This window comes from Salmo salar, chromosome 02, assembly GCF_965601325.2.
Source record: "Salmo salar chromosome 02, fSalSal1, whole genome shotgun sequence".
Taxonomy (NCBI): Eukaryota; Metazoa; Chordata; class Actinopteri; order Salmoniformes; family Salmonidae; genus Salmo; species Salmo salar.
In genome coordinates this window covers 19841844-19869090 of record NC_138292.1, presented here as the reverse complement: position 1 = coordinate 19869090, position 27247 = coordinate 19841844, and the positions used below count along the sequence as shown (strand labels likewise).

The following is a 27247-nucleotide window of genomic DNA, read 5'->3' as shown; positions in this document are numbered from 1 at the left end:
GGTCAGGTCAGTACAGACAGTGTGTACCTGCTAAAGTCACCTGATGGTCCTCTGGCATGATTTACTATAGTGTGTGTGTGTGTGTGTGTGTGTGTGTGTGTGTGTGTGTGTGTGTGTGTGTGTGTGTGTGTGTGTGTGTGTGTGTGTGTGTGCAGGTGTGTGTGTGAAGGATCAGAATGTTATCAAGGTAACAAAACACAAACTCTAACCTTCTCTCTCCCTCCCTGCATGTCTCTCTTTCCCTCCTTCTCTCCCTCCCTTCCTCTCTGTAGGACTTTAAGGAGCAGATGGTTCACCATATGGCCACCATCTTCCTCATCAGTTTCTCCTGGTGTGTCAACTACATCAGAGCGGGCACGCTCATCATGCTGCTGCACGACTCCTCCGACTATTTACTGGAGGTACAACCAATTACAGGAGAGCTGGGTCGCCAGCATAACATGATAATAATATCACTGCCATGATACGATAATAAACACAATAATACTATGGTGATTTAGTAGTTGCTGTTATCCAAAACAACTTACAGTTAGCACATGTAGTTTGTATGTGGGGCCCACAGGGGAATCACACACAAGGAAATCCCATTTTATTTGATAAACCAGGAAGTGGACAAAGTACTACTGATATTGGAGAAGTGGAGATATGGAGAGATTTAGTACTGTCACCTGGTGGAAGAAATATGCCATTACAATAATTTTCTAACAACAACAACCTTTCTCTCTCTCTCTGATAGTCCGCTAAGATTTTCATCTATGCTGGATGGAGAAACACCAGTAACTACGTCTTCTTCCTCTTCGCTGCCGTCTTCATCTTCACTAGACTCTATATCTTCCCCTTCTAGTGAGATGACACCTGAACACTCCCACCACACAACAATGTTCTGTCTCTCTCACACCCATTCTGATTGTTTTATTTATGTAACCTTTATTTAACTAGGCAAGTCAGTTAACAACACATTCTGATTAGCATCATAAATGTCTGTTAATTGTCTATTGGTTGTTACTGATGTTATTCGCTCTTCTTGCCCCCCCCTCCTCTCTCTCAGCATCATTTATTCTACGTACATTTATCCAATGACTATGTACTCTCCGTTCTTTGGATACTACTTCCTGAATTTCCTTATGATGGTGCTGCAGTGTCTCCATATCTTCTGGGCCATCCTCATTCTGCGTATGGCCGTCCGCTTCCTGAGCAGCGATGTATGTACACAACACTACACACACACACACACACACACACCCTGACAACACTACACACACCCTGACAACACTACACACACACACCCTGACAACACTACACACACACACATCCTGACAACACTACACAAACACACATCCTGACAACACTGAACACACATCCTGACAACACTACACAAACACACATCCTGACAACACTGAACACACATCTAGACAACACTACACACACACACACACATCGTGACAACACTACACACACACACACACACCGTGACAACACTACACACACACACACACACACACGTAACAACACTACACACACACACCGTGACAACACTACACACACACACCGTGACAACACTACACACACCGTGACAACACTACACACACACACACACCGTGACAACACTATACACACACACCGTGCCAACACTACACACACACACACCGTGACAACACTACACACACACACACCGTGACAACACTGCACACACACACACACCGTGACAACACTGCACACACACACACACCGTGACAACACTGCACACACACACACACCGTGACAACACTGCACACACACACACACCGTGCCAACACTACACACACACACACACCGTGACAACACTGCACACACACACACACCGTGACAACACTGCACACACACACACACCGTGACAACACTGCACACACACCGTGCCAACACTACACACACACACACACCGTGACAACACTACACACACACACACCGTGACAACACTGCACACACACACACCGTGACAACACTGCACACACACACACACCGTGACAACACTGCACACACACACACACCGTGACAACACTACACACACACACCGTGACAACACTGCACACATACACACACCGTGACAAAACTACACACACACACACCGTGACAACACTACACACACACACACACCGTGACAACACTATACACACACACACACCGTGACAACACTATACACACACACACACCGTGACAACACTATACACACACACACACCGTGACAACACTATACACACACACCGTGACAACACTATACACACACACACACACCGTGACAACACTGCACACACACACACCGTGACAACACTGCACACACACACACCGTGACAACACTACACACACACACCGTGACAACACTACACACACACCGTGACAACACTACACACACACACACACACCGTGACAACACTGCACACACACACACCGTGACAACACTACACACACACACACACACCGTGACAACACTACACACACACACACACCGTGACAACACTACACACACACACACACACCGTGACAACACTATACACACACACACCCGTGACAACACTATACACACACACACCGTGACAACACTGCACACACACACACCGTGACAACACTGCACACACACACACCGTGACAACACTGCACACACACACACCGTGACAACACTACACACACACACCCGTGACAACACTGCACACACACACACCGTGACAACACTGCACACACACACACCGTGACAACACTGCACACACACACACCGTGACAACACTGCACACACACACACCGTGACAACACTGCACACACACACACCGTGACAACACTGCACACACACACACCGTGACAACACTGCACACACACACACCGTGACAACACTACACACACACCGTGACAACACTACACACACACCGTGACAACACTACACACACACCGTGACAACACTACACACACACCGTGACAACACTACACACACACACCGTGACAACACTACACACACACACACACATCCTGACAATACTGCACACACATCTAGACAACACTGAACACACATCCTGACAACACTGAACACACATCCTGACAACACTACATACACAGCCATTACAGCACTGCACACGCATCCTGACAACACTGAACACACATCCTGACAACACTACATACACAGCCATTACAGCACTGCACACGCATCCTGACAACACACAACACAGTCTATCTTTATTGTTTTTCTTGTATGTGAGAGAGAAATGAATGTTGGAAACAGATGTAGAGACATAGAGAGACTGGGAGAGGAGGGGTGGGTGGAGGAGAGAGACTGGGAGAGGAGGGGTGGGTGGAGGAGAGAGAGAGACTGGGAGAGGAGGGGTGGGTGGAGGTGAGAGAGACTGGGAGAGGAGGGGTGGGTGGTGGAGAGAGAGAGACTGGGAGAGGAGGGGTGGGTGGAGGAGAGAGACTATGAGAGGAGGGGTGGGTGGAGGAGAGAGACTGTGAGAGGAGGGGTGGGTGGTGGAGAGAGAGACTGGGAGAGGAGGGGTGGGTGGAGGAGAGAGAGAGACTGGGAGAGGAGGGGTGGGTGGAGGAGAGAGAGAGAGAGACTGGGAGAGGAGGGGTGGGTGGAGGAGAGAGAGAGAGAGACTGGGAGAGGAGGGGTGGGTGGAGGAGAGAGAGAGAGACTGGGAGAGGAGGGGTGGGTGGGGAGGAGAGAGAGAGACTGGGAGAGGAGGGGTGGGTGGAGGAGAGAGAGAGACTGGGAGAGGAGGGGTGGGTGGAGGAGAGAGAGAGAGACTGGGAGAGGAGGGGTGGGTGGAGGAGAGAGAGAGAGACTGGGAGAGGAGGGGTGGGTGGTGGAGAGAGAGAGACTGGGAGAGGAGGGGTAGGTGGAGGAGAGAGAAAGTTTATTCAGAAATCACACTTGATGTAACGGTCGTCGTACGTAGTGGACGAAGGCGCAGCGGGTTGAGTGCTCATAATGACTTTTATTGAACACGTAACAAACAAAACAAGAAAACGATCGAGCGAACAGTGTTGCAGGCTAACACACAGCAGTGCAACAATAACTTCCCACAAAGGGACAGGTGAAACAGGGCTACCTAAGTATGACTTTCAATCAGCAACAACGATGTACAGCTGTTCCTGATTGAGAGCCATACCAGGCCAACACAAAGAAATACACAACATAGAAAACCATAGAAATACAAAACAAGAACATTACCCAAAAACCCCGGAACACATAAATCAAACACCCCTCTTACATAAATACACATCCCATTAAACCCCGAACCACATAAAACAAATACCCCCTGCCACGTCCTGACCAAACTACAATAACCAATAACCCCTTATACTGGTCAGGATGTGACAGTTGATATGTGTTGGAAAGCCCAGCTGATAAAGAACAGCAGTCTGGTTTGGGTTGTTTGCGGAAAGGAAAAGTAATGTCTCTGGACGGATGACATGTTTCTAAACACACCTCTCTTTCTTTCCCTCCTTTCGCTTCAGGAAAAGGTGGAGGACGAGAGGAGCGATAAAGAAGAGACAGACGAGTCAGGGGAGGAAGAGGAGGGGGTGGAGAAGAAAGGCGCGGTGCAGAATGGTCACACCGCTCACAACAACCACCGCAAGACGGAGTAATGAAAACGTGTGCCAGGAAGTAAGAGTGTGAAGAATTCACATCCCTCACTCAGCAGAGTGGGAGAGATGGAGGGAAGAGGAAAGGGAGAGAGTGGTAGGGAAAATGGATGCAGGAGAAGGAAAGGCATTCCTAAAGCCTGAGAACTACAGGTAGACCTGTACCTGTGGTTAGATACACTGTACTACAGTATAAACACTCAGTCACACACACAATTTTAGATGTACTACATTAATTGGCATGGACCTGTTATTATAGTCCATTAATAACACACACACACACACACACACACACACACGGGTAAATCTCACGAAACTGTAAAAATAAAAAAATACATTTTGTCATTTTTCACAAAATGTCCTATGGAATAACTGAGATTAGGATCTATACGTATCTATTTCATTATTATTATTATTAGGTTTTTATCAGATATTATGCATTCTACCAACATTTTCACAAAATTCTCATTAATTCTCATTAAAGTCCGAAAAAGTTATAAATCAATATTTATAATATTTTTTAACATTGCTCCCCTAATGAAAATGCCTGAGTTAAACATAACACTGAAAATACAAATATTTTTAAATGACAATTATTATAAAATTAAAATAAGACTTTTTCCCAATTTGAGCTCTTTAGCTGTTTTCTAAGGACTACTCTAGATGATGCATCATGGGTGAAGAAATGTTTATAGTTTTATAGGAACTTGAAAAAAATGGTAATGAGACATATCCACAGACACTGCTGGTATATAATAAATATTATTGTTTAATGTAAACATCAACTAGTATACCATTTTTATAATTTATAGACAAACTACAGCAACATATTTTGTTTTATTTAAATAAGTTAGGTTTTTCTAAAGATGTATTTTTATAAAATTACCATGAATTTAATCAGGACGCATTTCAGTAATGAAAATGTATTTTTTCTTTTCTTTTACAAGACACTTTCCCCTAAAACTAGACATCTTAGTCCTCAGAATGTCTAAAACTAGACATCTTAGTCCTCAGAATGATAGTTGATTTTTGCAGATGCATCATAGTTTTGTAACTCAATTTGTTCCAGACATTTTAAAACTGGTTTCATGAGAATACCCCCCCCCCCCACACACACAAGTTAAGGAATAGCACTGGGAACGTCAGTGTGATTTCAGTCCCTCTAAAAGAGTGTTCAAAAGGATGTGAAAGGAAGAGAGGACAGAATGATGAGAATGAAGGGAAGAAGAGAAGGGGAGAAAGTGTGATGCAGCTTCTACTATGGCTCTTCTTACTGTACTCATGTGCCTTACAGCCAGACTATGGTGCTTTTACCTTATTCTTTTATTTTTCACTTACCTTGTTGTTGCTTTAAACATGTTTTGTCCATGTGCCTTTATGTCCAATACTCCAGTTGCCATGAAAGACAGACTTTAGAAAAGAGACACAACAAGATTTAACCTGACACACAAATACACAATCATGTGAATGTGTCCTTGTGTGAATGTTGATTTGGGGCTGACTTACAGATTCGCCGGCCCTGGTTTTTATGATTCTATGCAATTATGTTTTTTTCTGCTTAGCTCCTGTAGTGCATCTGAATGGGCGTTGTTTGACTTTGTTTGGGACACCTCTAAGCTTGTAGAAGCCATGCAGTAAGATAGTGAGGGAGTCTGGTTGTCTCCCTCACTGGTAGCATGGGTTTAAATACTGCACTGTATGGACCTTGATTTGAGGGCCTGTTTATAAACTGCTTTATTGAATGGTTAATAAACAATGTAAAAATGTGAATAACTGGTTCATAAACTGTAATAATGTTTAACTGGTTAATAAACGATGTAATCATGTTTATAAGCAGCTTATAAGCAGTCCTTCAAACGAAGTGTTAAATAGTTTTTTGGGTATATTGAGATTCTGCTGATTCTGAATGATGCTCTCCTTCCTCTGCTGATGTCATGTTTATGTGCCAGTGGTAACGTTCTGTCTGTAGACACTCTCCGTTGACATTGGAGAGGAAAATACTTTTTATCACAGTTTTATCATGTTTTCACTCTGTACGTGCGTGAATAATTCAGCATATCTTCTGAGTGTCATTGACATCTTACCAAGGTCACACAGGCAGAACTTTATTTTCAGTATATTTCAATAGTTTTAGCAAAAACAAAAATTGCCATTGTACATGTAAATGCAAAAAACAACAACAGTCCAGCCAATCAGGATCCCAAATAGAATGTCAATAATTCCTATTTTTTTAAAAGCAATATTTTAACTGTTTTCCAGTCGAGACCAGTTAAGACCAGTATGGACCAGTTGTGGTTTCATTCCAGTGTGGTATGACGCATGTCATCGACTAGAGATGCATTCAACTCCTCTAACGTTAATGAAGCTCCCAACTCTGAGCGCCCACCAACAATCCAATTCACCAAGAATGTTCGACAACAGGAGCGAACTGTTCTATTCTATTGAAAACACTTGATTGTGTACTCTTTCTTCCAACAATGACCTTGTAAGGACGAAAGTTTTCTGCAAATGTTTGCAGAGTTGAACACCAGTCTGGTTCAGTCCAATCTGGTTCTGGGCACAATGATCCAGTAGAATCCTGACCCACACTGATGATATCATGCATCATGATGGATATTCATCGGGTCCTGGGTTGGTTGGTCAGAACAGGACATTTCTTCTCAGGAGACTGGAAAGGGCCATTGTAATTTAGGATTTATTAGGGCAGATTTTTTAGGCCATACTGCCCCGGATTAGATTATCCTGTGTGTGGTATGTGTTTTCTGTTATTCTAGAGTGATTTGAGTTATGATTCCTATGAGAAACAGGTTTACAGTCATGTTTCATGTTTGACATCATTGTTTCAGAAAAGTTAGGATTTTTCTTGAGTTTGGATTTTAGCAACTCAATTGCTCAGTAAGCAAAAGTATGATACATGGAACAATGGAAGTGTTGTATTTTTATCATTATATATTTTCAATTGTTGTTGTTGTATGTTAAGTGCCTTATCTGTAATGTATGGGATAGCCTACCCTCTCACCTTTCTACCTTCTTCAGCTCCTCATCCTCATTCATCCTTTCTCCCTCTTTCCCTTCTTATTTTTCCATATGTCCCCCACTCCTTCTACTCATCCATCTCCTCCTCCTCCCTCATTCTGAGATCCTCCCCTCACAGCCTTTCACATCCCCATTCCAACCCTCGTTCATTTGTACTAACCTTGACCAATCTTCCTCTCTTCCCCCGTCGCTTTGGAAAAACAAGTCACGTAATTACAGTGTTATTTTTGTGTGTATTATGATGCTTAAGTATTATCATTAATAATAAAAACAACGATCATGAATCACTACGCCAAACCTGTCTACTCTGTTTGTTTTACACACTCAAATGATGAAGTTCTCCTCACTGATGGATGAGGGGAGAGTATCTATAGGTTTCCTATGTCTTGGTTTAGGTACTGAGGCCTATAACATTCTATAAACACATATATCATATCTATATTGAGCACTTATTTTAGTGTACACACATGCAATATGTTTCTGAAATAGAAGTAGTAGGTTTATTACTTTATAATACACAATTACATTATATTATAATGTGAATATAACATCACTCAAATAATCTTAAAGGTTAAGATCTTGCTTTGACTCAAATAAAATATTATATAGATGGTTCTGGCCTGTGATTCTATGTAAGTGGTCAAACATTGGGGTTGCCCTCTTATTGGATGTCACTTGTATCACGCTAGTGATGAAGAAAAGTGTTACATAGCTAGAGTAGACTTGGGCGCCTATACAGTTATTGCTGTTAGCCGTGAACGCCATCTTGGATCTAGATGGTTTTTAACGGGGAAAACAGGAAAAGGGACAGGAAAATAGATACGTTCGTTCTTATTTTGTAATTTCCCCCACTGGCTGATGAACAAACAAGAGTCATGACATCGCCTCTTTATTTCCTGATATAGTTGTCCATAAAATTGGTAAATCTGAGAGGAAATAGGATTGTGGACTGAGGAAATTTCCGCAGTTTACTGTAACTTGGTTTGTTTATGTTATTCAACCAGGACATGGACTCTTCTAACCCAGGTACAGTAAAGTTTGAAACTTGTGGGAATAAGTTCAAATGTTACAGGTGATAATGCAGATGGAAAATTGGCGATCCATGGCCCTTTGACCGAATCTGTCACTTTCTCCTGATTGCGTCTGATGACAGCATTAGAGAGCTAGCTAGCTCAGCTGGGGCTAAGATAACTGGCCAGCGAAAGCAAGCTAACTGGGTATTTGACTTTGACTTGAATAATTTAACTAGCTAGCTACGTAGCTAGCTATTGACGTTTCTGTCTTTCTTTCAAAATCGTAGTTTGCAAGTTAGCTACCAACCTTGGCAAATAGCTTGTCTTACATTTAGCTGGAATGACCTGAGGTTAATGTTGCCAACTCGCCATGTTAGCTTAGCTAGTTATCATTTTTAGCTAGCTTGCTAGGTGACAGACTTCCGTAGGTTATGCTCAGATAAGTTAGCTAGTTAACTAGCTAGCTAGTTTGTGTTGACATTTCATCAAAACAAGTGTTATTTTGAACGAACGATTAGCTTTTTTGGCCAGCTAACAGTTAGCTTGTTCTGCTTGGCTTAGCATAGCTAGCTAGTTAGTTGTAGCTACAGTATTTGTTAGCTAGTTAGCTTTGTGGCTAGGTACGTTAACGCATAGCCAGTTTCATTACCAGAGAGGCAATAGCTAGCTCGCTATACTCACAACTGCAGTGGTCACACGCTCTGGCTTGGAGAGCTACATGGTGCATGGTTCAATCCAGCATTCACACACCTTCATTTTATTCGTCTAATCAATTCTTACGATTGGTTGATTAACGTTAGTTGACTCAGGTGTGTTAGTACATGGCTGTCTGGAACAACATATGTCCTGGTAGATATGTTTATGGCTAAATAAATTAAACAAACAGTTGTGTTACTGAAGTGGATACACTTGTAGCATCGTGTAACGTTACGTTGCATAATTTATCTGTGTGTGTGTGTGGCAGACATACCAGATGACTCTCTGGGTTTGGGAGCCGGTGGGGCCCAGGCAAGCAGCAGTGCTGATGTGCCAAAAGGGTCCAATAAGAGGCGAGCTGCGTGAGTATAGTATACAATGCCAATGAATCAGTCAATCACTATGTCACATAACTTTAACAGACGGTCTATAGCTATGACAGCGCAGGGTAGAAGTTGTCCATAGTAGAGGTCGACCGATTATGATTTTTCAACGTCGATACCGATTATTGGAGGACCAAAAAAAGCCAATGCCGATTAATCGGACGATTTTTATTTATTTATTTATTTGTATTAATGACAATTACAACAATACTGAATGAACACTTATTTTAACTTAATATAATACATCAATAAAATCAATTTAGCCTCAAATAAATAATGAAACGTGTTCAATTTGGTTTAAATAATGCAAAAACAAAGTGTTGGAGAAGAAAGTAAAAGTGCATTATGTGCCATGTAAGAAAGCTAACATTTAAGTTCCTTGCTCAGAACATGAGAACATATGAAAGCTGGTGGTTCCTTTTAACATGAGTCTTCAATATTCCCAGGTAAGAAGTTTTAGGTTGTAGTTATTATAGGAATTATAGGACTATTTCTCTCTATACGATTTGTATTTCTTATACCTTTGACTATTGGATGTTCTTATAGGCACTTTAGTATTGCCAGAGTAACAGTATACCTTTCGTCCCTCTCCTCGCTCTTACCTGGGCTCGAACCAGGGACACATCGACAGCAGCCACCCTCGAAGCAGCGTTACCCATGCAGAGCAAGAGAAACAACTACTCCAAGTCTCAGAGCGAGTGACGTTTGAAACGCTATTAGCGCGCACCCGCCGCGCCTACGGACCCGCCTCTTGGGAGTTGATAGGCTTGAAGTCATAAACAGCGCAGTACATTGCGAAGGGCTTCTGGCAAAACGCACGAAAGTGCTATTTTGAATGAATGCTTACGAGCCTGCTGCTGCCTACCACCGCTCAGTCAGACTGCTCTATCAAATCATAGACTTAATTATAACATAATAACACACAGAAACACGGGCCTTAGGTCATTAATATGGTCGAATCCGGAAACTATCACGTTTATTCTTTCAGTGAAATACGGAACCGTTCCGTATTTTACCTAACGGGTAAATGTTCCTGTTACATTGCACAACCTTCAATGTTATGTCATAATTACGTAAAATTCTGGCAAATTAGTTCGCAACGAGCCCAAACTGTTGCATATACCCAGACTCTGCGTGCAATGAACGGAAGAGAAGTGACAATTTCACCTGGTTAATATTGCCTGCTAACCTGGATTTCTTTTAGCTAAATATGCAGGTTTAAAAATATATACTTCTGTGTATTGATTTTAAGAAAGGCATTGATGTTTATGGTTAGGTACAGTCGTGCAACGATTGTGCTTTTTTCGCAAATGCGCTTTTGTTAAATCATCCCCCGTTTGGCGAAGTCGGCTGTCTTTGTTAGGAAAAAATTGTCTTCACAGTTCGCAACGAGCCAGGCGGCCCAAACTGCTGCATATACCCTGTGACTCTGTTGCAGAGGTGACACATTTTCCCTAGTTAAAAGAAATTCATGTTAGCAGGCAATATTAACTAAAGATGCAGGTTTAAAAATATATACTTGTGTATTGATTTTAAGAAAGACATTGATGTTTATGGTTAGGTACAAGTTGGAGCAACGACAGACCTTTTTCGCGAATGCGCACCGCATCGATTATATGCAACGCAGGACAGGCTAGATAAACTAGTAATATCATCAACCATGTGTAGTTAACTAGTGATTATGATTGATTAATTGATTGATTGTTTTTATAAGATAAGTTTAATGCTAGCTAGCAACTTACCTTGGCTTCTTACTGCATTCGCGTAACAGGCAGGCTCCTTGTGGAGTGCAATGTAAAGCAGGTGGTTAGAGCATTGGACTAGTTAACCGTAAGGTTGCATCCCCAAGCTGACAAGGTAAAAATCTGTCGTTCTGCCCCTGAACAAGGCAGTTAACCCACCGTTCCTAGGCCGTCATTGAAAATAAGAATGTGTTCTTAACTGACTTGCCTAGTTAAAAAATATTTATATAAAAAAATGTATATATATTGGCAAATCGGTGGCCAAAAATACCGATTACCGATTGTTATGAAAACTTGAAATCGGCCCTAATTAATCGGCCATTCCGATTAATCGGTCGACCTCTAGTCCATAGGTGCAGAATCAGAATCACACCGATAATTTGTTAATCCATTCTTGTGTGTTAACTTTACAAACATGGATTCTGTCTACTTCCTCACAGGCCAGACTTCGATGATGATGATGATGGAAGCAAGCTCTTCAGGTAGGACTGACACCTGTCTCTCACTCTTCCTTGCTCTCTCTCTCTCATCTCTCCCTCTCTCTATCTGATCTGACCGTATTGTGTTGGTTGTTTTGATGATAGATCTTCTTCTCTGTCTTTGACCAGGTGTGATGACGACGGAGGACGAGGAGACAAAGAGCGATTTGCCAGGTAGAATAAGGAGGTTGTTGGTGCATGTTTGTGCGTGTGTATAATACAGATATTCTGCATGCACACATCCCGAGACACCAGATTCCCTATCACACCACTGTGATTCTTGTCACTACTACTAACCCCTGAGCTCAGGGACACCTGTTTACTCCTATCAATCCCTTTCTTCTGAGCACAACCCCTTTCTCTCCCTCCTTCCCTCTCTGCTTCTCTCTCTCAGGATCTCTGAAGTCTTTTTCTTTCAGCACTTCCTCTCCTCTATCACTCCGTCTCGCTTTGAAAGACCAGGTTCTCTCTATCTCGATCTCTACATTTATCTATCGTATTGATCGATCATTCACTCCTTGTTATATTTATCAATCCATGCTTGTTCCACCTACCTCATCCTAATCTGCAAATATCATTTGGTTACGCCAACACTAAACTCTACCCCATGTTGTCCACCTACCTGCCCACCTCTTCCCATTTATATCCCTCCCTCTTTCTCTCCTCCCCCCGGCCCTCCTCTACCTCTTCCTCTCTGCCCTTCCTATTTCTCCCCATCTCTACCCCATCCCTGTCCCTCCTCCTACTCCATGTCTGTCGCTCCTCCCCCTGCTCTCCCCATCTCTACCCCATCTCTGTCCTTCCTCCTCTCCTCTCTTCCTCTCCTCCCTCATTCCCTCGCTCCAGGGAGAACCACAGTGAGATTGAGCGGCGGCGGAGGAACAAGATGACTGCTTACATCACAGAGCTGTCGGACATGGTTCCCACCTGCAGCGCGTTGGCACGGAAACCAGATAAGCTGACCATCCTGCGCATGGCCGTGTCCCACATGAAGTCTCTGAGAGGGAGCGGCAACACTGCAGCAGACGGGACATACAAACCATCCTTCCTCACCGACCAGGTTAGAGAAAGAGAGGGAGGAAGGAAAGGGAGGAGAGGGGGCTGAGGGATGAAAAGGGGAAAATGTTATCATATGTGTTTGTTGCACAATAATAACTGAGTGTATCTTCCATGTCATCTCTCCCTCCATCGTTCTCTCTCTCCTCTACCTCTCCTGTCCTCTCTCTCTCCCCATCCCTCTCTTTGTAGGAGCTGAAGCACCTGATCCTGGAAGCTGCTGATGGCTTCCTGTTTGTGGTGTCGTGTGAGAGTGGGCGGGTCGTCTACGTGTCAGACTCCCTGACCCCTGTTCTTAACCATTCACAGTCCGACTGGCTAGGCTCTTCACTCTACGACCAGCTCCACCCGGACGACGGAGACAAACTACGAGAGCAGCTCTCTACTGCAGAGAATAACAATACAGGTACACACAGGTGGTACAGATGAACTACAGGAGCAGCTCTGTACTGCAGAGAGTTATAACACAGGTGGTACAGATGAACTACAGGAGCAGCTCTGCACTGCAGAGAATAACAATACAGGTGGTACAGATGAACTACAGGAGCAGCTCTGCACTGCAAAGAGTTATAATACAGGTGGTACAGATGAACTACAGGAGCAGCTCTCTACTGCAGAGAATAACAATACAGGTGGTACAGATGAACTACAGGAGCAGCTCTGTACTGCAGAGATTTATAATACAGCTGGTACAGATGAACTACAGGAGCAGCTCTGTACTGCAGAGAGTTATAATACAGCTGGTACAGATGGACTACAGGAGCAGCTCTGTACTGCAGAGCAGGGGCGGAAATCCCGGGGGGGACACGACCCCCCCATCCTGGGAAAAATATGATTTGTCCCCCCCAATATATCACTGAAACATAACTATGTAATTTAAATAATATTAATAATACGCAATGAAAGCAATTGTGCTGATTATAGACACTTAATAGCGCGTTTTTAAGTTTCAAAAGATTGCAACCCCCCCACCCTTTGCCTCACAATGGTTTGATCCACTGCCAGTTCCTTAGCTTGCTAGGTAACAGAGAGGTCGTATCTACTGTCTGAAAGGCACTCAATGCACGTAACTGACGTGAGGTTAATCCAGTCAATCGCACACACACACTAGCTGAATATGCAGAGCTAGCGCGCAAATATTAACTATTAGGCTAGCTAGTACCTATTCCATTTATGTGGCGTCGTCAAAGATGGAATCAGCATGCAGATGATGTAAGTTAGTGCTTCAAAGTCCCTGTGATAAGGTTGCGATAAACTGAAATCCAAACTGAACAGAACTACACTCTCTTCTACCATTGTCTTAAATATATTTAATGGTCTCGTTGCAAAAGCTAAATTGTCGCAAGTGAAGTTTTATTTATTTATTTTATTTCACCTTTATTTAACCCGGGTAGCAATGATTATAGCAAACACCACTGAAACGGAATTGGTGCTCGCTAGCTTTGCAAATTCAGCTATTGTTGGAAGCCAGCCAATATGAAACATACTATTAAAATTACAAAAGGTTGCAGCATATGTTGTGTAAATGGTGAACTCATACAGCTGTCAACTCTTGTCATTTTAATCTGTTTCACATTTGCTAGCTACCTTTTAGATCGAAGCCCAAATAGAATGATAGAAGATGATAGAAGCCCATCTCCTACTGTAAATAACCTACACACTGTGTGTGTAGCCAGCCAGGTAGAAAATGGCAGAAAAATAAAAGACGGACATCAGAGTATTTTTCAGTACACCAAAACGCATAGTAAGAACCCTAGTAGCCTAATATCTCAAAGACTAGTTGATAAAATGTTCATAAGAAAGAAATGAAATTCTAATGGAAATGTTTCACAATGATGACATTAGGCAGAGCAGGCAACAGATGGCACACAGACAGCAGAGTTGGGGACAGATATGCAGGGACAGACTGACAGAGACAGGGAGTCTCAGGTAAGTTTGTTGAGTCTTTGTTTGGCAACATTATGAAAGGTTCTCAATTTTTTTGACTTGTAAAATAGGAACATAATTGGAAAATGCCATGGATACCCCCACTCTCAACTTAAACTGGTGACTGAACTAAGATTTGTTAAAGGCAATGGTATTGCTGTTGTGATTAGTTGTGTAGTTTTGGGTACCGGTAGTTAGGAGTACGGCAAACACCTTATTTCTTTGGTTCCTCAATATACATTTACCACATTACAATGTAGGCTATGTTTTACAGCACTACTTTTGGTGTCCCCCTCAGGAACTGCTCTTGAGAAAATTTCATGTAATTGTTCCCTCCAAAGTTGATATCAGATTTTCGCCAATGTTGCAGAGAGTTATAATACAGGTGGTACAGATGAACTACAGGAGCAGCTCTGCACTGCAGAGAATAACAATACAGGTGGTACAGATGAACTACAGGAGCAGCTCTGTACTGCAGAGATTTATAATACAGGTGGTACAGATGAACTACAGGAGCAGCTCTGCACTGCAAAGAGTTATAATACAGCTGGTACAGATGGACTACAGGAGCAGCTCTCTACTGCAGAGAATAACAATACAGGTGGTACAGATGAACTACAGGAGCAGCTCTGTACTGCAGAGATTTATAATACAGGTGGTACAGATGAACTACAGGAGCAGCTCTGCACTGCAAAGAGTTATAATACAGCTGGTACAGATGGACTACAGGAGCAGCTCTGTACTGCAGAGAATAACAATACAGGTGGTACAGATGAACTACAGGAGCAGCTCTGTACTGCAGAGAGTTATAATACAGCTGGTACAGATGGACTACAGGAGCAGCTCTGTACTGCAGAGAATAACAATACAGGTGGTACAGATGGACTACAGGAGCAGCTCTGTACTGCAGAGAATAACAATACAGGTGGTACAGATGAACTACAGGAGCAGCTCTGCACTGCAAAGAGTTATAATACAGGTGGTACAGATGAACTACAGGAGCAGCTCTGCACTGCAAAGAGTTATAATACAGGTAGGAGAGACACACAACACTAATGACTGTGGGTAAAGACCTCTCTCTCTCTCTCTCTCTCTCTCAGGGAGGATGTTAGACCTGAAGACAGGAACAGTTAAGAAGGAGGGACAGCAGTCCTCCGTCAGGATGTGTATGGGAGCCAGACGATCCTTCATATGTAGGATGAGGTGTGTGTGATGAGCTTGCATGTGTATATGGCTGTATGCATCTGTGTTGGGAGGGTGTATTCTGAAATGTGTGTGTTTGTAGATGTGGTTCGTGTCCAGTGGAGCCCATGTCTATGAACAGATTGAATTTCCTGCGGAGCAGGAACAGGTGAGATAATTCTTATATATTTTACTGTAAAAAGTGCATTCAGAAAGTATTCAGACCCCTTGACTTTTTCCACATTTTGTTATGTTACATCCTTGTTTTAAAATGTATTAAATACACATTTTTCCTCATCAATCTACACACAATACCATAATGACAAATCGAAAACAGGTTTTTGTAAATTTTTGCACATTTATTAAAAATAAAAAACAGAAATACCTTATTTACATAAGCATTCAGACCCTTTGCTATGAGACTCGAAATTGAGCTCAGGTGCATCCTGTTTCCATTGATCATCCTTGAGATGTTTCTACAACTTCATTGGAGTCCACCTGTGGTAAATTCAGTTGATTGGACATGATTTGGAAATGCACACACCTGTCTATAAAAGGTCCCACAGTTGACAGTGCATGTCAGAGCAAAATTCAAGCCACGTGGTTGAAGGAATTGTCTGTAGAGCTCAGAGACAGGATTGTGTCGAGGTACCAGAGGCAGATCTGGGGAAAGGTACCAAAATATTTCTGCAGCATTGAAGTTCCACAAGAGCACAATGGCCTCCATCATTCTTGAATGGAAGAAGTTTGGAACCACCAAGACTCTTCCTAGAGCTGGCTGCCCAGACAAACTGAGCAATCGGGGGAGAAGGGCCTTTGTCAGGGAGGTGACCAAGAACCCGACGGTCACTCTGATAGAGTTCTTCTGTGGAGATGGGAGAACCTTCCAGAAGGACAACCATCTCTGCAGCACTCCACCAATCAGTCCTTTATGGTAGAGTGGCCAGACGGAAGCTACTCCTCAGTATAAGGCTCATGACAGCCTGCTTGGAGTTTGCCAAAAGGCACCTAAAGGACTCTCAGACCATGAGAAACAAGATTGTCTGGTCTGATGAAACCAAGATTGAACTCTTTGGCCTGAATGCCAAGCGTCACGTCTGGAGGAAGCCTGGCACCATCCCTATACGGTGAAGCATGGTGGTGGCAGCATACTGTGGGGATGTTTTTCAACGGCAGGGACTACGAGACTAGTCAGGATCGAGGCAAAGATGAACGGAGCAAAGTACAGAGAGATCCTTGATGAAAACCTGCTCCAGAGAGCTCAGACTGCGGCGAAGGTTCACCTTCCAACAGGACAACCACCCTAAGCACACAGCCAAGACAACGCAGGAGTAGCTTCAGGACAAGTTTCTGAATGTCCTTGAGTGGCCCAGCCAGAGCCCGGACTTGAACCCGATCGAACATCTCTGGAGAAACATGAAAAGAGCTGGTCAGCGACGCTCCCCATCCAACCTGACAGAGTTTGAGAGGATCTGCAGAGAAGAATGGGAGAAACTCCCCTCATACAGGTGTGCCAAACATGTAGCATCATACCCAAGAAGACTCTGGGCTCTAATTGCTGCCAAAGGTGCTTCAACAACTGAGTAAAGGGTCCGAATACTTATGTAAATGTAACTATTTCCGTTTTTTTTATAAATTTGCAAACATTTCTGAAAAGCTGTTTTTGCTTTGTCATTGTGGGGTATTGTGTGTAGATTGATGAGGAAAAAGGCTTTAACTTAACAAAATGTGGAAAAAGTCAAGATGTCTGAATACTTTCCCGAATGCAATGTATAGTGAACTATGCCTTGACTGGTAGTGTTCTCCCCTGTAGGAATGGTCTGGGCCCACCCAAGGATGGGGAGCCTCAGTATGTGGTGGTCCACTGCACTGGATACATCAAGTCCTGGCCCCCCACAGGTAACTAACTAACTAACCTATGGCTTAGCTCTCATATCAAATTTTATTGGTCACATACACATGGTTAGCAGATGTTAATGCGAGTGTCGCGAAATGCTTGTGCTTCTAGTTCCGACAGTGCAGTAAAATCTAACAAGTAATCTAACAATTCCCCAACAACTACCTAATACACACAAATCTAAAGGGGTAAATGAGAATATGTACATATAATTATATGGATGAGCGATGGCCGAACGGCATAGGCAAGGTGCAATAGATGGTATAAAATACAGTATATACATATGATATGAGTAATATAAGATATGTAAACATTATTAAAGTGGCATTATTTAAAGTGGCATTGTTTAAAGTGACTAGTGATCCATTTATTAAATTGTCCAGTGATTGGGTCTGTATGTAGGCAGCAGCCTCTCTGAGTTAGTGATGGCTGTTTAACAGTCTGATGGCCTTGAGATAGAAGCTGTTTTTCAGTCTCTCGGTCCCAGCTTTGATGCACCTGTACTGACCTCGCCTTCTGGATGGTAGTGGGGTAAACAGGCAGTGGCTCGGCTGGTTGTTGTCCTTGATGATCTTTTTGCCCTTCCTGTGACATCGGGTGCTGTAGGTGTCATGGAGGGCAGGTAGTTTGCCCCCGGTGATGCGTTGTGCAGACCGCACCACCCTCTAGAGAGCCTCGTGGTTGAGGGCGGTGCAGTTGCAGTACAAGGCTGTGATACAGCCCGACAGGATGCTCTCGATTGTGCATCTGTAAAAGTTTGTTAGGGTTTTGGGTGACAAGCCAAGTTTCTTCAGCCTCCTGAGGTTAAAGAGGCGCTGTTGCGCCACACTGTCTATGATTTGTACGCCGAGGAACTTAAAACTTTCCACCTTCTCCACTGCTGTCCCGTCAATGTAGATAGGGGGCTGCTCCCTCTGCTGTTTCCCAAAGTCGACGATCATCTTCTTTGTTTTGTTGACGTTGAGTGAGAGGTTATTTTCCTGACACCACACTCCGAGGGCCCTCACCTCCTCCCTACAGGCTGTCTCGTTGTTGTTGGTAATCAAGCCCACTACTGTTGTGTTGTCTGCAAACTCGATGATTGAGTTGGAAGTGTGCATGGCCACGCAGTTGTGGGTGAACAGGGAGTACAGGAGGGGGCTGAGCACGCACCCTTGTGGGGCCCCAGTGTTGAGGGTCAGCGAAGTGGAGATGTTGTTTCCTACCTTCACCACCTGGGGGTGGCCCGTCAGAATGTCCAGGACCCACTTGCACAGGGCGGGGTTGAGACCCAGGTCCTCAAGCTTAATTGTGAGCTTGGAGGGTACTATGGTGTTGAATGCTGAGCTGTAGTCAATGAACAGCATTCTTACATAGGTATTCCTCTTGCCCAGATGGGATAGAGCAGAGTGCAGTGTGATGGCGATTGCATCGTCTGTGGACCTGTTGGGGCGGTATGCAAACTGAAGTGGGTCTAGGGTGGCCGGTAAGGTGGAGGTGATATGATCCTTGACTAGCCTCTCAAAGCACTTCATGATGACAGAAGTGAGTGCTACGGGGCGGTAGTCATTTAGTTCAGTTATCTTTGCCTTCTTGGGTACAGGAACAATGGTGGCCATCTTGAAGCGGGGACAGCAGACTGGGATAGGGAGCGATTGAATATGTCCGTAAACACACCAGCCAGCTGGTCTGCGCATGCTCTGAGGACGCGGCTAGGGATGCCGTCTGGGTTAGCAGCCTTCCAAGAGTTAACACGTTTAAATGTTTTACTCACGTAGGCCGCGACGGTGGCACTGTATTATCTTCAAAGCGGGAAAAGAAGGTGTTTAGTTTGTCTGGAAGCAAGATGTCGGTGTCCGTGACGTGGCTGGTTTTCTTTTTGTAGTCCGTGGTTTCCTGTAGACCCTGCCACATACGTCTGGTGTCTGAGCCGTTGAATTGGGACTCCACTTTGTCCCTGTACCGGCATATATCCAATGTATACACTACTGCTGCATACTGAGTCGTATGTGTGTGTGTTTGCATGCGCGCATTTCAGGGGTGAATCTAACAGATGAAGAAGCAGACAATATTCAGGGGAGTCGCTACTGTCTAGTCGCCATCGGTAGACTTCAGGTAAGATGGGACAACTTAATGTCCAATGTTTGGATGGGCTCATGGAACCACCATCTTGCAGACGCTTGTTCTCCCCTTGTTGTCTAGGTGACCTCTTGCCTGAGCGACACAGACATAAACAGCATCAGCGTTCCGGTGGAGTTCATCTCTCGTCACAACTGCCAGGGCCTCTTTACCTTCGTAGACCACCGCTGCATGGCCACAGTGGGCTACCAGCCTCAGGTAGGCCTCACTCACAGCCTGGGGCTAGAGTAGGACAAACACCCAGCATCGCATTTCATATATCAGGATTCAGAATGTGTTTAAACTGTGTATCAGGATTCAGAATGTGTTTAAACTGTGTATCAGAATACAGAATGTGTTTAAACTGTGTATCAGAATACAGAATGTGTTTAAACTGTGTATCAGAATACAGAATGTGTTTAAACTGTGTATCAGGATACAGAATGTGTTTAAACTGTGTATCAGAATACAGAATGTGTTTAAACTGTGTATCAGAATACATAATGTGTTTAAACTGTACCAGAAAACAGAATGTGTTTAAACTGTGTATCAGAATACAGAATGTGTTTAAACTGTGTATCAGGATACAGTATGTGTTTAAACTGTGTATCAGAATATAGAATGTGTTTAAACTGTACCAGAATACAGAATGTGTTTAAACTGTATCACAATACAGAATGTGTTTAAACTGTGTATCACAATACAGAATGTGTTTAAACTGTGTACCAGAATACATAATGTGTTTAAACTGTGTATCAGAATACAGAATGTGTTTAAACTGTGTACCAGAATACAGAATGTGTTTAAACTGTGTATCAGAATACAGAATGTGTTCAAACTGTGTATCAGAATACAGAATGTGTTTAAACTGTGTATCAGAATACAGAATGTGTTTAAACTGTGTATCAGAATACAGTATGTGTTTAAACTGTGTATCAGAATACAGAATGTGTTTAAACTGTGTACCAGAATACAGAATGTGTTTAAACTGTGTATAAGAATACAGTATGTGTTTAAACTGTGTGACAGCTGTCAGCTTGATCTAACTTTTTCTGTGTGTGTGTGTGTGTGTGTGTGTGTGTGTGTGTGTGTGTGTGTGTGTTCCCCAGGAACTGCTGGGTAAGAACGTCTTGGAGCTGGCCCACCCTGAGGACCAGGGTCTGCTGAGAGACAGCTTCCAGCAGGTGGTCAAGCTGAAGGGTCAGGTGCTGTCCGTCATGTTCCGCTTCCTGTCCAAGACCAGAGACTGGCTCTGGATCAGGACCAGCTCCTTCACCTTCCAGAACCCCTTCTCTGAGGAGATAGAGTACATCATCTGTACCAACGCCAACGTCAAGTACGTGCTGTATACACACACAGACACATCTGCACCAACGCCAAGTAGGTACACACACACACACGTACACACACATCTACACCAACTCAAACTTCAAGTACCAACACACACACACACACACATATTATCTGCACCAACACAAGTCACCTGAGTGTGAGACTCCTACAACACATAGACACCACAACTCTATTCCACCTCAACGTCTGAACATCTCCACTCTGTCTAACCAATCTGTTGAGCCACCTTAAGAAATGTGATGCCATCTCTTCTAGGATGTGTGTTTTACAGTATGTTCACCTCCCCTCCATATCTTTCTCTCCCTTCCTTTCCTCCTCACCCCTTGTTTTTGTTGTGGGCCAGTAGAACCTCGACTCAGGACACCCTCACCCCCCTCTCGTCCTCGGGGGTGTCTTTGCCCCCCTCGCTGGGGGAGAGCAGTCCTAACTTCCCCCCTGTGTCCCACAGCCCAGGGCAGGTGGCTGCCAGGTGAGACATGGGTCAGCTGGGGCTGCTGCTGCTTCACTGGAGACTACAACTTTCCCTTTATTTTCTTGTTCTCTCTGGTCTGGTCCAGAGTTCACCCCTTGGTAAGGGCTGTGGATTGTTACTTGACTTGACCGGGCCTTTCTGTTTTTGGGTGATTTCTCCCCCTCCCTCTCCCTCCTCAACAGCAGTAAGATATCCATCGTGACCAAGGTGTTGTTAACGATCCCCCTCTCCTCTCCTCTTTTCTTGTTGGTTACCATGGTGACTGGTGGTGGGGCAAGTGCTGTTGGTCGGCAGGTGTTTTGGTTTCCCGAGCAACGGTGGAGGGCCTTGACGAAAATTATATTTTCTGTTGTCACTGCTAACACTCTTTTTTTTCTCTCTCTACCACTCCCTCTCTTTTCTCCCTCTACCACTCTCTACCACTCCCTCTCTTTTCTCCCTCTACCACTCTCTACCACTCCCCTCTCTTTTCTCCCTCTACCACTCCCTCTCTTTTCTCCCTCTACCACTCTCTACCACTCCCTCTCTTCTCCCTCTACCACTCCCTCTCTTTTCTCCCTCTACCACTCTCTACCACTCCCTCTCTTTTCTCCCTCTACCACTCCCTCTCTTTTCTCCCTCTACCACTCTCTAACCACTCCCTCTCTTTTCTCCCTCTACCACTCTCTACCACTCCCTCTCTTTTCTCCCTCTACCACTCTCTACCACTCCCTCTACCACTCCCTCTATTTTCTCCCTCTACCACTCTCTACCACTCCCTCTACCACTCCCTCTCTTTTCTCCCTCTACCACTCCCTCTCTTTTCTCCCTCTACCACTCTCTACCACTCCCTCTCTTTTCTCCCTCTACCACTCCTCTACCATTCTCCCTCTACCACTCCCTCTATTTTCTCCCTCTACCACTCTCTACCACTCCCTCTACCACTCCCTCTCTTTTCTCCCTCTACCACTCTCTACCACTCCCTCTCATTTGTCTCTCTCCCTTTCCCCCCTTTCCAGGCAGTTGCAGCAGCAGCAAGCAGAGTTGGGGGGAGGAGGGAGAGATGGTCTGTACGAGGCAGGACAGGTTACACTTCCACAGGTAAGACTAGCACTGACTAAAACACACACCTAACTGGGGCCTTTACCCCACAACATGCCCTGCATCCAGCGGCGCTGCACTGCAGCTTGATCCTGTGCTTATCTCAACTGTATGTGTGATGTGTGCTGTCTTGGGGGCGAGACCGTTCTATTGTTCGCTGTAACATGGACAATAAAGTTGCATTGTTGTACCTACCTCCAAGCCTTTAGTGAGTATTGACCGCTGCTTGACTGTTGTCCATGTCAGATGCCTGTCCAGGCCGTGACCGCAGCTGGAACTGACCACAGTAAGACCATGGACAAGGCAGAGATGCACCCCTCCATGTACCCCAACCCAGACCAGGCCAAGTTCCTGCCCTCCACCTCTGCCCCCGGAGTACCCATCTACCCTCAGGACAACAACAACTACACCACTGCCAACCGCTCCAACGACACATACAGCAGGTATGATCACTAGCCTCTGTTGTACTGTTTTAAACTGATCTAAGGGCAATGTATACTGAATAAGCGATTCTAATTCCCTGTTGTTATGAACTAATTCCAGGTCAGTAGGGATGGCCCCTCAGATGGTGCAGCCATCCCACTCCGCAGGCCAGATGCTGGCTCAGATGTCCCGTCAGAACGGGGCACCCCCCTCCAACAGCAGCCCCCTACAGGGAGGGGCAGCGGTGGGCTGGCCGGGGCCAGCAGTGGGGGCTAGACCCCCCTTCAACAACCAGGTGAGACAGCTGGCAGCTGCAGGTAGAAGCTGTCCAAACAGCCTGAAGTTTAGATCCTCTGTTGTTGCCCAAAGTGCTACATATGTAGAATCTTAATTTAAGACTGTTTTCTACAGCTGGAAAATAATCCTGCAGCAACAGGAAATATGAATTATTTTGTGGATTATCATTTTTTTGTGGAAATTACAAATGTCAGAAGCTTCTTTAAAACCTCAAATACAATACAAGTTTAAAATTGGCTGCATTGCAGGACAGTTATCCTGCAACAGGGTGATCAAATTTAAATCCTACATCTGTAGCTGGTGTGACGGGGATGAGTGCTCTGAGGTTCTTGCATCTCTGTATCTTAGTGTTGTAAAGGACCTCATCTTTACAACACTAAGATACACCCAGACAGTTTCAACAGTAAATGCATAACAGAAACCTTGTACGTGAATAAAGTGTGAATAATAACATGGTGTTTTTCACCACCTGCCCAGCAGGTGGTGCCCCAGGCAGGGAAGGCCCTGTCTCCCCAGTTTGCCATGGGGAGTTTTGTGGGGGACTCTTCCTCCTCATTTGGGGCGATGCCCACCACTGCCGCTCCGACCCCCATCACGGGGGCTAACTACCCAAATATCAACCCCCGCGCCAGCCTCAATACCAACGGATATGGTACGCGACCCTGAGAGAGTGTGTGTGTCAACAACTACAGTACAGTGTTTTTATGTGTTTGTGTATGCTGGTGTAGTTCGATACTGACTCGCCCATTGTCCTATCTCTGATAGATGGCTTGGGGTCGGGGCAGCAGTTCCCCTCCAGGGCAGCGGAGGCAGTGTGGCCGCAGTGGCAGGGCCAGCAGCAAGCTCAGAACAGGGCAGAGCAGCACCCCCACGCACAGAACAACCAGCCTGACATCTTCCCTGTAAGTCTCTCTCCCTCTACCTATATCAATCTGCCTTTCTCTTCCCCATGTCTCCATCTCTCTTTGTCTTTCTCCTTCTGACTGTACCTTTTGTTATGTGTTGTCATGTTGCTTTGAAGTTAAATCTCTCTCGCTCTCTCTCTAGGATGTTCTCACCATGCTGGACCAGCCGGCCAACTTCAACAACGATGACTTTGAGATTCCCATCTACCCCTCTTTCAATGAGTGACCCCACATACACTCTTCCACTTACCTCTCTGTCTCTCAAATGTTTCCTTCTCTCTCATTTGGTGCACTTTTGCTCTCTTTCTCCGCCTTTCGTGATCCAAAGAGAGCATGTCTAATTATCGGTCAGATGATTGCACTGCCAGGATGGAGAGGGCGAGTTAATCAGAGAAAAGAAAGAGTGAAATCAAGTATAGGTATGCAAATGCAGGTTCAATAAACATGTAAAAGGCCAGAGGAAGAAAGGGGGAGAGAGAGAAGAGATTCAGGGTTCAACGATAGTTGGGCAAAATGACACATCTGTAGCTAGCACTGCCCAAGCTCCACAGCCAGTGGATTTGTTGTAGAGATGGAACACACAATCCCACCTGAGCATGCACAAGGCCCTGAGGCAGGCACTGCTTCACCAGTAACACACAAACATGGCCTTTCACTAACAGAGTCAGCTGTGTGTTTAGATCTGCTGCTCCACTGGTCTGTACATCATATGGATAGATCAGTCCAATCATTCACTTGAAGTCTCAGGCAATCCAGGTGATCTACAGCTTTGGGGGAATATGTGGGAATATATATATATATATGGGAATATTCTGATCTGAAGCCTGTGAATATCCTCTATCTGCTCCCCTCGCTGTTTTAGCTTAGCGACCATTAGCATGTTCAAAAGGACACTGTCCTCACGCAGGCTTTTTAAACTTTGGGCAGATTTATACGAACACTGTACAAACACTTTTATATTTGTACACAGTGTACATTGACGATGTCACCTATGAATGGGGTTATGGTGGTTTCAGGTGGAAAAGAGGGAGAGAGAGAGATGTCTATGACTAGTAAAGGGAAGAGGGGATATGAAACTAGAACCTGATGTATTCCTACATATACCCAGTATATAAGTCAAGTGTTTATATACAGTTATATGTCTACTGGAGGTGTTTGTATAACTTTATTGATCTCAACCTGAATGCACAGCAATCCCAGGGTCCCTTTCTCACTCGTTTGTATTCCTTCCTCTGTTGCCCAGGGTTACCCAGCACACTCTTCCTCCTCTCGCGCTCTTCCTCAATCACCCTCCCAAGTGTGTTTTTTTTCTTCTTCTACTTACACTAGGAAAAGGAAAGGAAAAAAGACATTGGAAAGCAATAATTTACGAGCAGGAATTATGTTATTTTTTAAAGCCATTCTTTATTGTTGTCCTACATGTTTTTATCTTGATTATTGTTCTTGAATATGGAAATACACAGGAAATAGTAATGATTTGATTGATTGAAATTTTCCCCAACTGATGTTTTTATTTTCTGGCCTTTTGATTGGCTCTTCCTGTTTTGTAGCCCTCTCCATTGCTACTTCGTGATAGGTTGTTTTTGATGTATATTGATCAGGGCATCTTGTTCAGGACAGAAAGGTCTCGTTTAGAACTGACAAGATTCCTCATTCAACATGACACAGAATCATGCCATGATGTTTGGCCTGAAATTCAAGTCATCCTAATCATGTTCCAAACACATCACCCAATAATCAATTAAGCAGTAGATGTTGATTGTGAGTTTGGCAATTACTAAACTTTTTTTTTTTTTTGCAATAGATTCAATCAAAGTTCATCCTTATCGAGAGAGTTTGGCATTCATAAATATGATCTAAATCAAACACATTTGTTTTCTGAAATCGATTGTGATGTTTCGTAAGTCACTATAACACTCTTATACTGGGAATTAAGAATTCTGATTGACCAACAGAGGGCTGTGAATTTTAAGGTTCTGAAATACAAAAATTGTTATTGTGTAGGCCTTTCATTTTAAGTCCGATGATGTATACATGTCTGTGAGCGTAATTCACAGACATGCCGAAACATGTGAATTGTATGTAAACCCATCATGTGTCAATAGTCACACGATGAAAATGGCAGTTTGATGACTGTGTTGTCTTGTTATTGTTTTAAACCACTTTGGTTGTTCCCTGTCCAGGTTTTTACAATGATGTGAGCTGCAGTTTATATAGCGCACACAGACACAAATATAGGAATATATATGTATATGAAATGTTAAACAAGAGAAAGTGAAATGTTTGGTTTTTCTATTAAATTGTTATATTGTCAAGAACTAGTGGGTGGATGTTTGTTTCTTTTAGGGGTTGTGGGGCTGAAACATTTCAACTGTTCCTTTTGAGAAATGTGATGATTGTACAACGTCACTCCTATGTATAAAATGTGTAGGCCTAGTCATCACACCTGGGTTATAACAGGTATTTCAATTACTTTTCAATACATTTCAAAACAAGTATTCAGATAACCTTTTATTTGAAAAAACAAGTAGTTTAATATTGGATTGTGTTTGAAGTACTCAAATACACTCCCAGGTATTTAAATAGTATTTACATTTACATT

At 44.0% G+C, this 27247-nt stretch overlaps 2 protein-coding genes across 6 annotated transcripts in view; both read left to right on the top strand.

Annotated features, from left to right (window-relative positions):
• LOC106605813 (ceramide synthase 2) overlaps positions 1–7941 on the top strand; it is a 128795-nt gene extending 120854 nt beyond the window's left edge. The window contains exons 8-11 of the mRNA XM_082960583.1: positions 273–401; positions 737–843; positions 1049–1202; positions 4480–7941. Of these exons, the coding sequence (XP_082816709.1) occupies positions 273–401; positions 737–843; positions 1049–1202; positions 4480–4611 (522 nt within the window). The 3' untranslated portion in view covers positions 4612–7941. The remainder of the gene's footprint in view (positions 1–272; positions 402–736; positions 844–1048; positions 1203–4479) is intronic.
• Positions 7942–8366: 425 nt separating this feature from the next.
• On the top strand, positions 8367–26963 carry LOC106605812 (aryl hydrocarbon receptor nuclear translocator). 5 transcript variants are annotated; one of them, XM_045699118.2, is made up of 19 exons: positions 8367–8670; positions 9622–9715; positions 11919–11960; positions 12087–12131; positions 12804–13017; positions 13206–13419; positions 16040–16142; positions 16225–16290; positions 17935–18020; positions 20036–20112; positions 20200–20334; positions 21225–21451; positions 21815–21937; positions 22939–23020; positions 23267–23463; positions 23564–23738; positions 24242–24392; positions 24506–24642; positions 24788–26963. In XM_045699118.2, exons 1-19 carry the CDS (start codon positions 8634–8636, stop codon positions 24869–24871), a joined length of 2289 nt encoding a protein of 762 aa, XP_045555074.2. In that variant the 5' UTR covers positions 8367–8633; the 3' UTR covers positions 24872–26963. The 5 variants fall into 5 exon arrangements, with proteins under 5 accessions (XP_045555074.2, XP_045555067.2, XP_082816693.1 ...); XM_045699111.2 differs by having other exon boundaries at positions 24233–24392; XM_082960567.1 differs by having other exon boundaries at positions 24221–24392.
• The last annotated feature ends 284 nt before the right edge of the window (positions 26964–27247 follow it).